This window comes from Petaurus breviceps, unplaced genomic scaffold (assembly GCF_028583685.1).
Source record: "Petaurus breviceps papuanus isolate PSGF00001 unplaced genomic scaffold, PetGlider_PUasm1.0 76, whole genome shotgun sequence".
NCBI lineage: Eukaryota > Metazoa > Chordata > Mammalia > Diprotodontia > Petauridae > Petaurus > Petaurus breviceps.
In genome coordinates, this window is record NW_027186473.1 from 8,271,849 (window position 1) to 8,286,131 (window position 14,283).

Genomic DNA, 14,283 nt, shown 5'->3' on the forward strand with positions numbered 1-14,283 from the left:
CTGATTTATTCAAAACAACACATGTTTATTAAGCAACTATTACGTGCATAGCACACAGATACAAAATTTAGACTGCCCTCATGGAGCTTACAATCTAGTAAGGGAATAACACACAAACACAGATAACTATCATATACAATACTACCTGTTAAGTACAATAGAGAGTTGCAAAACAAAGTGCTATTCATTAGATATTCTATCAGTTCAGAAATCTCTACTAACCAGCACTTCTATAATTTTCCAATATAATGTTCATTTATATTTATTACAATGGCCCTGAGGCACTGTAGGATGCTGAAGTGCCTTTTGAATCATGAAGAAAGATTGAATCATGCTCAGTATTATTTTTGTATTAAGTGTATTTTATTACATTCTAACTCCTTTGTAAAACTGGTAATCCATGATGGTAACTCTCAGTTGCCAGAATATTTAATCACTCTTTAATAGCCCTTTACCCAACAATACCAGATAATAGAAAGCGTACTATATCCATGCAGAGGATGGTATATAGAAGTAATCTGAATATAGGTGTGCTGATAAATTCATTGGCTTATATCTTTACATAGTATCCAGCAAGAAAACCTTATGACACAGTGACTCTATATGCAGAACACTCCACAATTGTATTTCCATTTCAGTGATGAATATCGTAGGATTCATCAAAGCATATTTCCTTTACTGAATCCAAGTCAGTTTCCCATTGTTTCATATGCATATACTTTCCCAGTATGAAAAGACAACTTTGTAGGACAGCTGAATAGATATTTCACATTTGCCTTGGATCCTTACTCTCCAAGCAACTCACAAAGTCCAGTTAATTGTCCCTGTCATTTCACATCATTTCATTCCTGTGTAGACTCTGTGGGGCCTCTCTCTGTTTCTAGTCCTCCAATATCTGAGAACTCAGTTTCAATTAGTGGTTTCAAGAATCTCTCAACTTTAGTTAGCCTTTGCTTCAGCTTCTGTTGCATTGATTCATACTCAGCCAGAATCCTGGCGAACCTTGTTTGTAAGAGGTCTACTGATCCCTCCATTCGTGTGACCTTCTCTTCTAGGTCCTTAGGATCACTTCCTGCATTTGCAATATTTATGTCCAACAGTCCATCCTTCATCAAGATTTGTTTGCCTTTCTCTTCTAGCATGCATTTAGCATCTGGATATTCGGTTAGAGCTTCCATGAGATCATCTTTTGATAGACAGAAGAGATCTGAGTAGCCAATACTTTTAATATTGGCTGTTCTTCGGTTCCCAGCTTTGCTACCTTTAATGTTGAGAATGCTAATCTCCCCAAAGTAGCTACCATCACTCAAGACCACAAACTGTGTGATTCCATCATCAGCTACCACAGCTAATTTCCCTTCTTTGATAATGTACATTTCCCGTCCAATATCTCCTTTTTTGCAGATGTAATCACCAGGACTGTAGACTTGAGGCTGTAACTTCAAGACCAGTTCCACCAATAGTCCAGCTTCACAATCAGCAAAAATGCGTACCTTCTTTAATGTGTCTAGGTGAACACTGATGGCAATCTCTGCCCTTAGTTTATCTGGTAGATATTTCAAGACTTCCCTTTCATCTACTGTTTTTTTGTTTGTCCACAGGTAGTCGAACCACTTGATAACCCTCTTTTCCATATCTTTGCTTACATTTCGAAAATGCATATATTGTTTTATAGCATCAATTCTCGATTGAAATTCTGCTCTGGCTGCATTCATATTAGAAATCATGGAGCCGATATTACCAACGATAGTAGCAAAAATTAACACTCCAATCAAGAAGTCAACCACCACAAAGACATATTCAGAGTCCAAAACAGGAGGTGGAGTTTCACCAATGGTGGTTAAGGTCAATGTTGACCAGTAGAGACTATAAACATACTTTCTAGCCAGACGACCAAATTCAGGGTCATTAATATCAGGATAGACCCATGTATCATTCCCAAATCCAATGGCTTTAGAGATGGAAAAGTATACACATGCATTCCAGTGGATGATAATCACAATATACATGACAAGATTAGAAATCCTGAAGATGTTTGGATAGTTTGTCCTTGTTTCTGTCCGTTGGAAGAATTCAAACATACGTGATATCCTGAGTAATCTGTTTAATCTTACCTCTGGATAGCTCCATCCCAGTTGTAAAAGGAGCAGATCAGTTGGTACCACGGAGAGAACATCAAGTTTAAATTGCAAATGTGATTTATATTTGTTTATGAGTTTAGCCTCTTCTCTCACCAATAATCCTTGTTCCAGGTAACCTAAAATATAATGCCAAATCAATTCACTGTTTCTTCTTCTGTAACAGAATATTGCCATACTATGATCAAAGGCAAGACTGAATTTAAAATAAATACACCCTTATTAGTGTAAAATATTCCAGAGATGAACAGACAAGTAGTCATGTAATTATCTATTACTGGTATTTTTAAAATTTAATTTTCACTTGATAATTTTTAAAAGAGAAAAATATATACAAGAGATACATAAAAAGGGAAAAGATTATTAGCAAGAAGAAATTACTAAGATAAGCAAGAAATGGGACAATCAAAACAGAAAAACTGGAAGAGATAACAGAATGTAAGACATAGACAAATTATGATGAGTCTTGGTCATATTCATGTGCTTCTTTATAAACAATCTTTTTTTTTTATAAGCAATGCCTTTTCTTCCCTACAATAAAACCATTCCCATGCCTTGTACCAAGATGAACCAAGATACCTTCAAAATGAGCAGAACTATTCTCACTTTGGGGGGAAAAATGAGTAGAAAATTTGTTTCTCAGGTCTAACATAAATTAAAATGGTAGGGGAAATATGGAGGAAAATTATTTCTGTATTCTATATACACAGCAGCAAACTTCCTGAGTCTAAAAAAAAAACAAACATGGTTCTACATAGTACGATTATGCCTTTGACTCTGCTTTCCTTCCCTTGGTTTATAAGCCTATTTTGTGTTATTTGCATTGAGAGATTTTACATTATAACATAAAAGTTTATGGTTTAAAAAACAACACAATATATTTACCCGTTCTTGTTCGTACAAACATGTCGAGAAGATAGACTGCATCTGATAAGTAATCACAGATAATCCAGTATTCTAAGTAATTAGACTGAAGTTCCTCAAAGCATGCTCTGTAACAGAAGAGCTATTGTAAGTAAAATATATATATATATATATATATATATATATATATATATATAGACTAGAATGGGAATAGAACAAAATCTTTACTAATTTGTACTTATACTAGAAATGCTAGTCTAAATTGGTGAAATCTGAATCACAGACTATTTAAATTGAGGCATGTTTTAATGAGATGACAAGGTAGTGCAGTGGATAGAGTACTGGACCTAGTATTAGAAAAGCCTGAGTTCAAATCCGACCTCAGACACTTACTAGCTGTAAAACCCTGAGCAAGTCACTTAACCTCTGTCTGCCTTGGTTTCCTCATCTGTAAAAAAGGGATAATAATAAAAGCATTTATCCTCTCAGAGTTGTCATGATGACTTTGTAAACCTTACAAGAATTTCTTCTTGCTAATAATGTAATTGTTAGGTACTATTACTATTATTATTGTTATTGTAAGCAGAATAGGAGTATAGGGATTGGAAGGAGCCTTAGAGATCATCTATCTTCTCCCTTTTTAGATGAGATCATGTCAGAGGACCTAGAATTTGAAGGGACCTTAGATATCATCTACTCCGATGCCTTCATTTTACAGACAGAGGAACTGAGGCTCAGAGAGGAGTAATGACTTGCCCAAGGTCATACAAGTAGAAGATATCAAGACTGGGAGTGAACTAAGGTTCTCTGACTGTTGATCCAGAGCTTTTCTCACTGTATCACATAGCCACTCAATGAGACCCTGGCAATAAATTTGTGGTTCAGCAGCTGTTGGGAAACACACTATGCTACCTCAAATAGAAAAAAAAAAAACAAATAAGAAATCAGTTTAAATTAAAGCATGAAATATTTAAATAAATATAAGAGAGAGCATCTCAATCATCAGGTTGATATAATCCTAAAACAGACTGTCAGTGGAACTTGGGAAGTGGGTCTCCCTCCCTGAAAAGTTTCAAGAAAATAGATAGTCCTTTGCTTGGAGGTTTTAGACGTTAATCTACCTAAATACATGAGACTGGATCTGGTGGGTTGTCAGGTACCTTCCAATTCTCTTATTCTTTGAGTCTGTGACAAACTATCCTAGATACTTTATTAAGTTTTTATAATTTATATTTTTTCACTCTTTACAGCATTTTCCTCCAGTACCCAGAAAAGTGCAGTATTTTTTTTAAAGGTTTGGCACTAATAATCAATGTTAATCATATGCTTGAACTATTATCTTTAAAAACAAAACAAAAGAAACTGTCTCAGTGTTAAAGTAGCTCTAGACAATGAAGTGTCCACCCTTGAGGTTGAAGAAAGTATGGGATAGAAAATTTGCAATCTTTCTTTTGAGTTGGGAAGAAGGGATCTTCTGAAGAACTCTAGGTATTAAGTCTTACTGTATTGTGAGAGAAGGTAGAAGAGAATGAGATCTATCATAATATCTAGGCACCTTGCAATGATCATGGTCCAGTTGTACATCACAGGCAAAGTAATACAAAACAGCCAGTTGTAATATGTGTTCCCCGCTGGATCAATAACCGTAATTTCTTTCTTCTCACTAAATGGCAATTAAAAAATAAAGGGAATGTTAGTGAGAGACAAACATATATGTATATATCTTTTTACAAATTAAAAACAATTATATCCATTGTTCACAATTAATTAAAATGGATAGTCAAGATTTGGGCAGTTCGGCTGAGAAATTTTTCAATAGGTAAGTTAATGGTGTAATGGCAGTGCCATGGTCTGGGCTCAAGTGTGGCTCTTGATGTAGACATTCAAAATACAGCAAATATCTCTCTCACTTGGCGGGATGTCAACAGTAACCGACTCTCTGAGTGGATTTACTTATTCCTAACCTCACCCTGGCAGGTCTAGGTTCCCTTCACCACAAAGCAAACTCCCACAGGGATCTAGAGATTAAACCTATTCAAGGAATATTCCACTGTCACCTATGAGCCTCTAACAATGTGCTTCCTTTTACAAAACGAGATTCAATGTAATGTACTCATATGATGAATTACTCAACCAAACACAATAATTAAATCACAGTTTTAAACCTTAAATACTTTACTTAGCAGTAAGATAAAAGAAATATAATAGATACATTTTTTTTTTTTGCTTTTTTGGAGGGCAGTTGGGGTTAAGTGACTTACTCCAGGTCACACGGCTAGTATTTGTGTTAAGTGTCTCAGGCCGGATTTGAACTCAGGTCCTCCTGACTCCAGGGCCGGTGCTCTATTCACTGCACCACCTGCCCGCCCTTATAATAGATACTATTAAAGCAAATATATCAATAATACCATACAGCACAATCCACATATAAACCTGGATCATAATCTCCCACTAATATACTTGGTATCTGTGAAAGTGAGTGAGTACTCGCTTGCAGAAACCTAGCAGGGAAACATGATGGAAGAAAACCCATATGTTTTTGCCAAGTAACTCACAATTTCTTGATGTCATTGGTCCATTCAGGAACATCTGCCCCACAGGAAACTAGCTTTCTGTTTACTGCTCATCTCTTGGTTCTACCACTTTTTAGGTGGGCAAATTCTCTTTTCTTCTATTCTGAAACATAACTTTTCTCTGTCTATATAAACAACTCAAGCCAGTCATTTACTGACCCAGATGTTTCCTTGTCCAGTCAGAATAGAGTTCACTGAAATAGCACAAGCTGATTCTTTAAATAAGGCAAACAAAAAACTAGCTACTTTTAAGAGAATACTAAGTAGCTCAATAGTCTGTCTTTCCTGCTGCTTTTCTTTCTTAAACTATAGGTGGCAGCAGAGATCAAAGGGCCCTTTAGGAAATACTTCACTTCTGCCCAAGGATAAAATAGCGTTTGTAGGGTAATAACTGTCCTTGAAACTCTTACCTAGGAGAGACTAGGTGGCTGTAGTAAGTGACAGCACCTGAGTGGGGAGACCCGGGATCGGTTCAGGCCTCAGATACTTAACACTCACACAAAATAACTGGCAGTGTAACCTTGGGCAAGTTACTTAACCCCAATTGCTTTAAAAAAAAAAAAAGACCCATTCATTTAAGGGCAGCTAGGTGGCCGCAGTGAAGAGAGTACCAGCCCTGGAGTCAGGAGGACTTGAGTTCAAATCCGGCCTAGTTGTGCAAGTCACTTAACCCCAACTGCTCTCCAAAAAAAAAAACCAAAAAACCTCTTACCTAACAAAATCCGTTCCTTCCCATCAATCAGAAGGATTTTGTCCATGGAATCTGACAGAGCAGCTTTTTAGCCCTTTGAAGCATTTAAATTTTTTTCCTTATATTCTTACATCAGGTCCTCCCTTCAGTTCATCTTCCTTCAGTGGCTTAAATGAGAACCCCTTGACTAACAGTCATTTTACTTTTCATGCAAAAGGTAACAACATGCCAAATTTCTCCTGTGAGATTAATAGTGTTTTAAACATCATACCTATCTCCAAATATTTATATATAATCTCTCCCCTCTCCCTCATCAAACACTTATATGCAAATGAGCTGAAGTACCATAATCCCCTGCAGCTATAAATCCCCAATATAATCCAACATCTCATGTTGTAGCCTCTTAAATAAACTATACATATACAAGCAATGCAACATTCTACATCATTCATTTGAGTCTTTATATTTATACCATACGTCATTTTTTTTTATCCTAAACTGCTCAAATTTCTGAAAGGTGTGTTTTTTTATTAAGACATTCTTTTCCTATTCATTTTTGGCATCATAATGGTCCTCTGTAATACCAACAATATCTTAACATCCTTTGATAGTTGGTGTAACCCTTTTCTTGCCCACAAAGTACTTTTTTTCTGCATTTTCATCATTAAACTGTTCCATCTAAATGGAGAAATATTTTATAGGGACAATGTACCTTATACTTAGGCAGCTAGATAGTTAGTTCAGTGGATAGAGTGCTGAATATGCAGTCAGGAAGACCTGAGTTCAAATCTAGCCTCAAATACTAACTAGCTAAGTAACCCTGGGAAAGTCACTTAAACTCTAACTTAATCCACTGGAGAAAGAAATAGCAAACTTCTCCAGCATCTTTGCCAAGAAAACTTCATGGAGAGTATTAGAATGCTATAGTTCATGGGGTCATGAAGACTTGGACAGAGCTGAACATTAACAACATCTTATGCTTGCCTAAAGGAAAAGAAGATAAACAGATTAATGAAAGGAAGGAAGAAAGAAAGTAAAAAGAAAGAAAAAAGAAAGAAAGGAAGGAAGGAAGGAAGAAAGAAAGAAAGTAAAAAGAAAGAAAAAAGAAAGAAAGGAAGGAAGGAAGAAAGAAAGAAAGAAAGAAAGAAAGAAAGAAAGAAAGAAAGAAAGAAAGAAAAAAAGAAAGAAAGAAAGAAAGAGAAAGGAGGGAGAGAAAAAGAAAGGAAGGAAGAAAAAAAGAAAAGGAAATTTTGGAAAGGAAACCTTAGTATTCTGTGATTTGGTTTGAATTATAGCTTTCAAGTACACAGAAAGAGAGGGAAGGAAATAAGCATTTTTATAATGCCTACTATATATTAGGTGCTTTTAATAAATATTGTCTCATTCAATACACATAACAACCCTGTAAGGTAGATACTATCCGCTACCCCCCGCCCCTGCTCCCATTTTACAGTGGAGAAAATTGCAAATGGAGGTAAACTCTAGACCCAATGCTCTATCCACCATACTATACCAGCTGCCTCTTTAGAAATGGGTACTTCTGGAAGTTGAATGATGTCTTGATGTACAAAATTAAGAAAAGTATATGCAACTAGCTGTTTTTATTTCAAATATTTTCCATAAAGTACCTAGAACCTTGTGGATTCTCAAGAAATATTAATGAAATTAATGAATAATTATGTCATATCAAAAGAAACCACAGTAGGATGCTATGATCCTACTGTAATTCTATAATTAAAGAATAATTATGTCATATCAAAAGAAACTACAGTAGGATGCTACGATTTGATTCTCCTCAGGATCAAGATTTCTTCCAATAAGAAGATGATCTCCACTGAGGAACTGTTAATGCTTGGAGAAAATAAATCTCCAAAACAACTGAGGCTGCTTGTTTCAAAGGTAGAAAAACAGTAGTAAAGATATTTAAAATATTATAGCTGAGTTTAGCTTCAACTCACCTTTATTTAACCTTTTTTGCTAAGGTAGGATTCTTTAACCTATTTTGTTGGCCTATGTTGTATCTGATAAGAATATTTCGTATTTACATAGACCTTAAAGGTTTACACTCTGAGGGGTTTCTCCCAACAATCCTGTAATGTAGATAGTCTAATCAATCAATCGATCAACAAGCAGTTTTTGAGCACATACTGTGTATCAAGGCTTGGTTAGTTTCCAGGGATACAAAGGCAATGATTAAATAGCCTTTGTTCAATATTACTATCCTTACATTACAGATGAGGAAACTGATGCTCAGGAAATTAGGTGCATAACTAGATCAAAGTCAATAAGTAAGAAAATTCAAATCTTCTAACTTCAAGTCCAGGGTTCTTTGAATTATACCACACTTCCACTTCTAACAGGCTTCCATCACATTCTCATAAGAATAGAGTATCATTGATCTCCACATTAATAACACATACTTACTTTTCTTTCTTATCTTTATTCTGATCCTCTTTCTTTTTCTTCTCATTCTCTTTTTCTTTCTCTTTCTCTTTTTCCTTATTCTTTTTCTTCTCCTTTTTATCACTAGATTTACTGGAAAGTGGATCACATGCAATAGCATTAAAATATAAGAAGTTCTATCTGCTGGAAAATATCATATCAAATATTTCGGTCAATGAGGAACTTACCTTTTCTTTTCTTTTTTCTTTTTCTTTTCTTCTTTTGCCCCTCTAAGAAAGAAACAATATTTGTCACATGTTCAAATCACATTCAGTCCTAAATCATTTTAATTCTTCTTTATTAACCCATTTCCAGAAACTTTGGAAAGGTGTTCTCCCAAAGAAGAGTTCAACCAGAAATCAACAAGCATTTAGGGGAGAAAAGTAAAAGCTATAGTCATAGATGTGTGATTAGGAAAAATGAATAAGAAAGGCATAAAAATGTGGGGAAATGTCAAGAAAAAAAACAGTTCTAAAGATAGTAAATTTCATAAACCTAAGTAAATAAATGACATACTGATTTCAAATATAAACTCAATATAAATTAAATCAATCATTGAAGAAAAAGCAATTACTTGCAAGGCTATCTTTATTATTAAAAGATAAGGAAACTCTACAGATGTTTTCCTTCAAAGCTTCATCATGGAGTGGAGGTGACCCTGACTTTTCAAAGGCCACATTCAGTTAGCATAAAATTTAGCAGGTTGAGGAAAGGCACACTATATGAGTAACAGCAGTTACATTCAGCTTTTGATCACAAAGACAGGGAAGAGAATATGTGGGAAGATGAGGCAGAGGGAAATTTTACCTGCAAACCTACATATTTGACCCAGTCTTCTAACCCATCTTCATGGCCTTTGTTTGAAAAAGGACATCAAGTCAGTCATTCCACTCCATTCCTTTCATGATAGTAGGAGTAGAAAGGCTAGATATCCTGTTCTAGACAGTGAAAATTGGGGAAACTTCTGTGAAACTGGGAGTCCTGTTGGGGCAAGATGATTCTGTGGCTGCATAGCTGCTCCCTTAGCACTGACATTGTAGCCAGAGTAGGGCAGAGGAAAGGAAAGACAATGACTGACCCCAGAGAAGTGTGGTGGCTGTAGCAGGGATTCAAAGGTGGGAACCAGCAGGAACAGGGGTAAAGGATCTATGACCAGACCTGAGGAAACAGATGGAATCCCCTAATAGCAGTTAATTCAGCAGGAGGCAATTTGAAACACTGCCATCTTCCCTGTTTTCACCAAGTGCTTCTTGCTAAGCCATTCTCAACGTTTCAGACCTCTTCTACTCCTTTTCACCATGACCCAGGACAAGAATATGGACTAGAGTAGAGTCTACTGCTCATTTACAATAGCTACCTTACTGTGTGTGTATCAAGAAATCACAGGACTAGGGGCGGCCAGGTGGCATAGTGAGTAAGAGCACTGGCTCCAGTGTTGAGAAGACCTGGAGATCGAATCCCAGGCTCAGACACTTAGCACCCACCCAGAAACACCTGGCCGTGTAACCTTGAGCAAGTTACTTAACCCCAATTGCTTAGGGGAGGCCAGGTAGCACAGCGAGTAAGAGCACTGGCTCCAGTGTTGAGAAGACCTGGAGATCGAATCCCAGGCTCAGATACTCAGCACCACACCCAGAAATAACTGGCTGTGTAACCTTGAGCAAGTTACTTAACCCTGATTGCTTTAAAAAAAAAAATCACAGGACTACTACAAAGTAAGTCACCTAAGTCCCATTAATGAGGTTAGGTACAGGAGGCATCCCTAAGGTTGAGTGGGAAGCCAGGGCAAAGATGAGAGATTTTTCCTATTTTTGTCATGTCTAAGCATATTCCAAGTTGTTCCCCCAGCCCTATGTAGAACTGGGGATGAAAAGAGGATACAAGGACAGGAAGACTCAGGGAGGTCGGGGAAGAATTGTGAAGTACTGTTGTCCAGTGAGCAGTGGGAAGTACAGCCATTGGGAAAGCCCAAGCATGTGCACTGAATCCTTTGTCATAGCCTTGGGACCCTTGACTTGAGTGGGCTGCCTAGGTAATCTCAATATTTCAGGGGCACCAGGAAAGCTCTATTTCAGGACAAACTGCTATACACTAGCTCACCAACAATACCTGAAATTATTCCCTTAGGGCAAAAAAAAATTTTTAAATACAAATGTTGCCTGGGAGAAACAAGATATTCAGGTAGTCACTTTTAGTTCCAATCTGATTTATCAGTTCTAAGGCAGAGTGTTTAGCATTGACCGGATGGGACTCCAGACTTAATGGGGTTTTATTCTCCAGCTAAGAACTGAATCCAGTCCCACCCATAAAGCCCTTGACTGTGAACTTAAGAAGAGACTTGAAGGACAGAGTAGAAATGAAGGTATGGGGGAATTCACGAATAGTAGCAAATAGTAAGGTCAGGAAGGATAGGGCTGTGACCAGATCAGAATTGCTAGTGGACCGATAGGCTGGGGGACAAAGAATCTGAATTTAGATGCTGATAGCTGCGATTGAGAAGGAGATAGAGACTCTATAGAGACCCAAATCCTAGGTCTAACTGGACTTAGCTCTAAAGGTAGGTGGTAAACATTGTGTACTGTCAGTTAGCTCAGGATGTTGGAGAGATTTGCTAGCCCCTGATGGAAGCTGATGATGAAGAACTTCTCTATTACTAGCAAGGGCACTATCACTTTGCCGACTCCTGGCACATAGTAAGTCATTAATAAATGCTTGTTGATTAATTGATTAAATACCTGAATTATGTCCAGGAATTGCAGGTTTGAAGTATATCTAAGGACTAGTTAAGATCTGGGAGAAGTACAGGTATATAACCTATTCGGTTTTATTCCTTTTACTTCTATGTGAGTAAAAACTTATGTTAACAATTCCCTTCCCTTATGCCATGCTAATGTGATTAGGACTAATAGAAACAAGGCAGGAAGGAAATAGGTCAGTTTTCCTGGTTGGTAGGGGCTGAGCCAAGATTTGAATTGGATAAATCCACACTGATCACACCCAGACATGGTGCATAACAAAGGGTAGAAGGAGGAGTTTTCTTTGAAAAATAGCCTAACCTTTGCCCCCCAGAATTCTTCCATGTTAGATAGGTAGAATGTATAACCATTAGGTTTATCATGGAATTGCCAGCACTGAGATATCCTTCAGTAAGGATATGCCTAGACAGTTCCAAAAGTTTGCACAGAATCCTCCCCTTCTGGGAGAGAGACTTTAAGGGACATTGTTAAATGCAGCAAAATAAACAAATAAATAATATTTTGAATGACCACAGAGTAATAAACAACCACAGGTTAAATACAGCAGTTTAGGCAGTACCTTGGAAGACAAAACAACCCCAGCTTGTCCTCCTACCCCTCCCCCTGCCAGATTATGTTAATCTAAGGACAATCAGCCTCTTCAGACATGTTAATCTGAATCACCTTTATGTATATTGTCCTCCCAAGCAAAGGACAATTTTATAAAAAAATGTAAAAATCATTTGGGTTTTTCCATGGTAGAGCTAAACAAATGATTTTTCTCATGATTTTTCCCTTTTTTCTGATTCTTCTTTCAGAACATGACTAATGTGGAAACATGTTTATTATGATTGTACATATATAGCTTACATCAGATTGCTTGCCAGCTTTGGGAGGGGGAGGAGAAAGAAATTTGGAACTCAAAATTTTATTAAAAAATGAATGTTGGAAACTATGTTTACATGTAATTGGAAAAAATAAAATACTATTAAGTGGAAAAAGTTAAAATTAAAAAAAAAAACAACAAATGACTTACTTATACTGTTCACCAGATCCCACTATGTAGTACAAGAGATAGAAAATAAATCTACTCCCCTTTATATTCAAAAGATAATGCTTGCCTAAAGGGTCCCCCATACATAACTGGTTCAGATGTGTCTTTAACTGATCTCTTCAAGGAACAGCTGTTATTTTTCAGCAGTGAAAGCAAAATACTCACTGGTCTTTATTGCTGCTGTTGTTAACGTTGAATAGTGCAATGGCACCAGGCAGGTACTGACTCCTAGAAACAGGAAAGCATAATGAATATATAATAGTAACTAACTACATAATTGTAAAGACCAATATAGTAGTTTCAAAGAAAAGACACTGACTTTTATAAATCTTAACTACCAGAATTGTAATTTGAGCAAATTGTACCTGGAGCAAATTCTGTGGAGTAGGGATGGTGTGGTGAGGAAGAGGGCCCATAAGGGCTAGGCCAGTAATGCAGACAGCCCCCTCACCTTTGCCTCCTGAAAGGTTGCAAGATGCTCTTGCAGAAGATGGCCCAGTCAGGGGAGCCAGAACAGTCACTATTAAGAGGAAATATAACTCCTCCCAACCTCTGATGTTCCTCCTGTGCAAAGCCCCTTTCTAGTTAAGATTCGCTTGTTACCTTCATTGATTAAAAATCCTTTTCTCCACACATATGTACTGGTGAAACCATGAATTGGTCCATACATTCTGGAAAGAACAACTTGGAACAACCCTTGCAAAGTCAGTAAAATGCATTCCTTTTGGTCCAGTGGCACCCTAAAGCAGATCAATACACTCCAAAGAGATAAAAAACCAATATGTAGGGAGTAGAAACAGGACCTCCTCTGGGCTCCAGCTTCCACCTTCCCCAATCCATGTAAAAAGGGGACTCTAAACAAACTTTGGAGCTGCAGAACCCACAAAATGACACAGAGAAGCTAACCTCCCGCTGAGGCGTAGTGTTCTAGGAGCCCAGCCCAGCCCCATGCCCGAGGCTTTAGACCCAGAGCAGGCCTGACCAGCCACCAGGCTAGAGGGACTCCAGGTCAGCAGCAGCTGTGGCCATTTCCAGATTTGTCAACACATAGATGTGAAGGACAAAGTGAGAGGTCAGTGCAGTCTGGACTTTGGGACCCAGTAAGAGAGAGTGCGTGGCTTTTGCCCCCAGGGCGAGAAGTCGCTGAGACTCTGGGACAGCCAGCCAGTGCCACATAGCAGCTTCAGCTCCTGGCCTGCAGAGTGTAGGGGGATCAAGCACCAGACTGAGGGGTAATCACTCTTGCTTTAACCTTCTTGGATCTGGATTGCAGTCTAGGGTAGAGGTCCTGGGGTATGTGTCCAGCTTGCCAGAGCGTGTGGAGACCTCAGAGAGGGCACCCATCTAATACCTCCAGCAGCTGAGAAAACCCCAGTGTTTGGGACGAAAGCTCCCCTGTCTGGTGGCAGAGTATTACTGTGGCAAAAAGCCCAGGGTCAAGTGACTGAGGGGAGACATGAGCAGGCAAAGGAAACAAAGCAGACAGAAGATTCCAAGGGGTGGCCAGGTAGCACAGCGAGTAAGAGCACTGGCTCCAGTGTTGAGAAAACCTGGAGATCGAATCCCAGACTCAGACACTTAGCAACCACCCAGAAACACCTGGCTGTGTAACCTTGAGCAAGTTACTTAACCCCAATATCTTAGGGGCGGCCAGGTGGCTCAGCGAGTAAGAGCACCGGCTCCAGTGTCAGGATGACCTGGATCAAATCCGGGCTCAGATACTCAGCACCACACCCAGAAAATAACTGGCCGTGTAACCTTGAGCAAGTTACTTAACGCCGATAGC

General features: G+C 38.1%; 1 protein-coding gene across 1 annotated transcript in view; it reads right to left on the reverse strand.

The window, feature by feature from the left end:
- Positions 1 to 842: 842 nt before the first annotated feature.
- CNGA1 (cyclic nucleotide gated channel subunit alpha 1) overlaps positions 843 to 14,283 on the reverse strand; it is a 42,058-nt gene continuing 28,617 nt past the window's right edge. The window contains exons 4-9 of the mRNA XM_069105029.1: positions 12,663 to 12,725; positions 8,897 to 8,938; positions 8,691 to 8,801; positions 4,558 to 4,665; positions 3,024 to 3,130; positions 843 to 2,257 (exon numbers count right to left, since the gene is read on the reverse strand). Of these exons, the coding sequence (XP_068961130.1) occupies positions 843 to 2,257; positions 3,024 to 3,130; positions 4,558 to 4,665; positions 8,691 to 8,801; positions 8,897 to 8,938; positions 12,663 to 12,725 (1,846 nt within the window). The remainder of the gene's footprint in view (positions 2,258 to 3,023; positions 3,131 to 4,557; positions 4,666 to 8,690; positions 8,802 to 8,896; positions 8,939 to 12,662; positions 12,726 to 14,283) is intronic.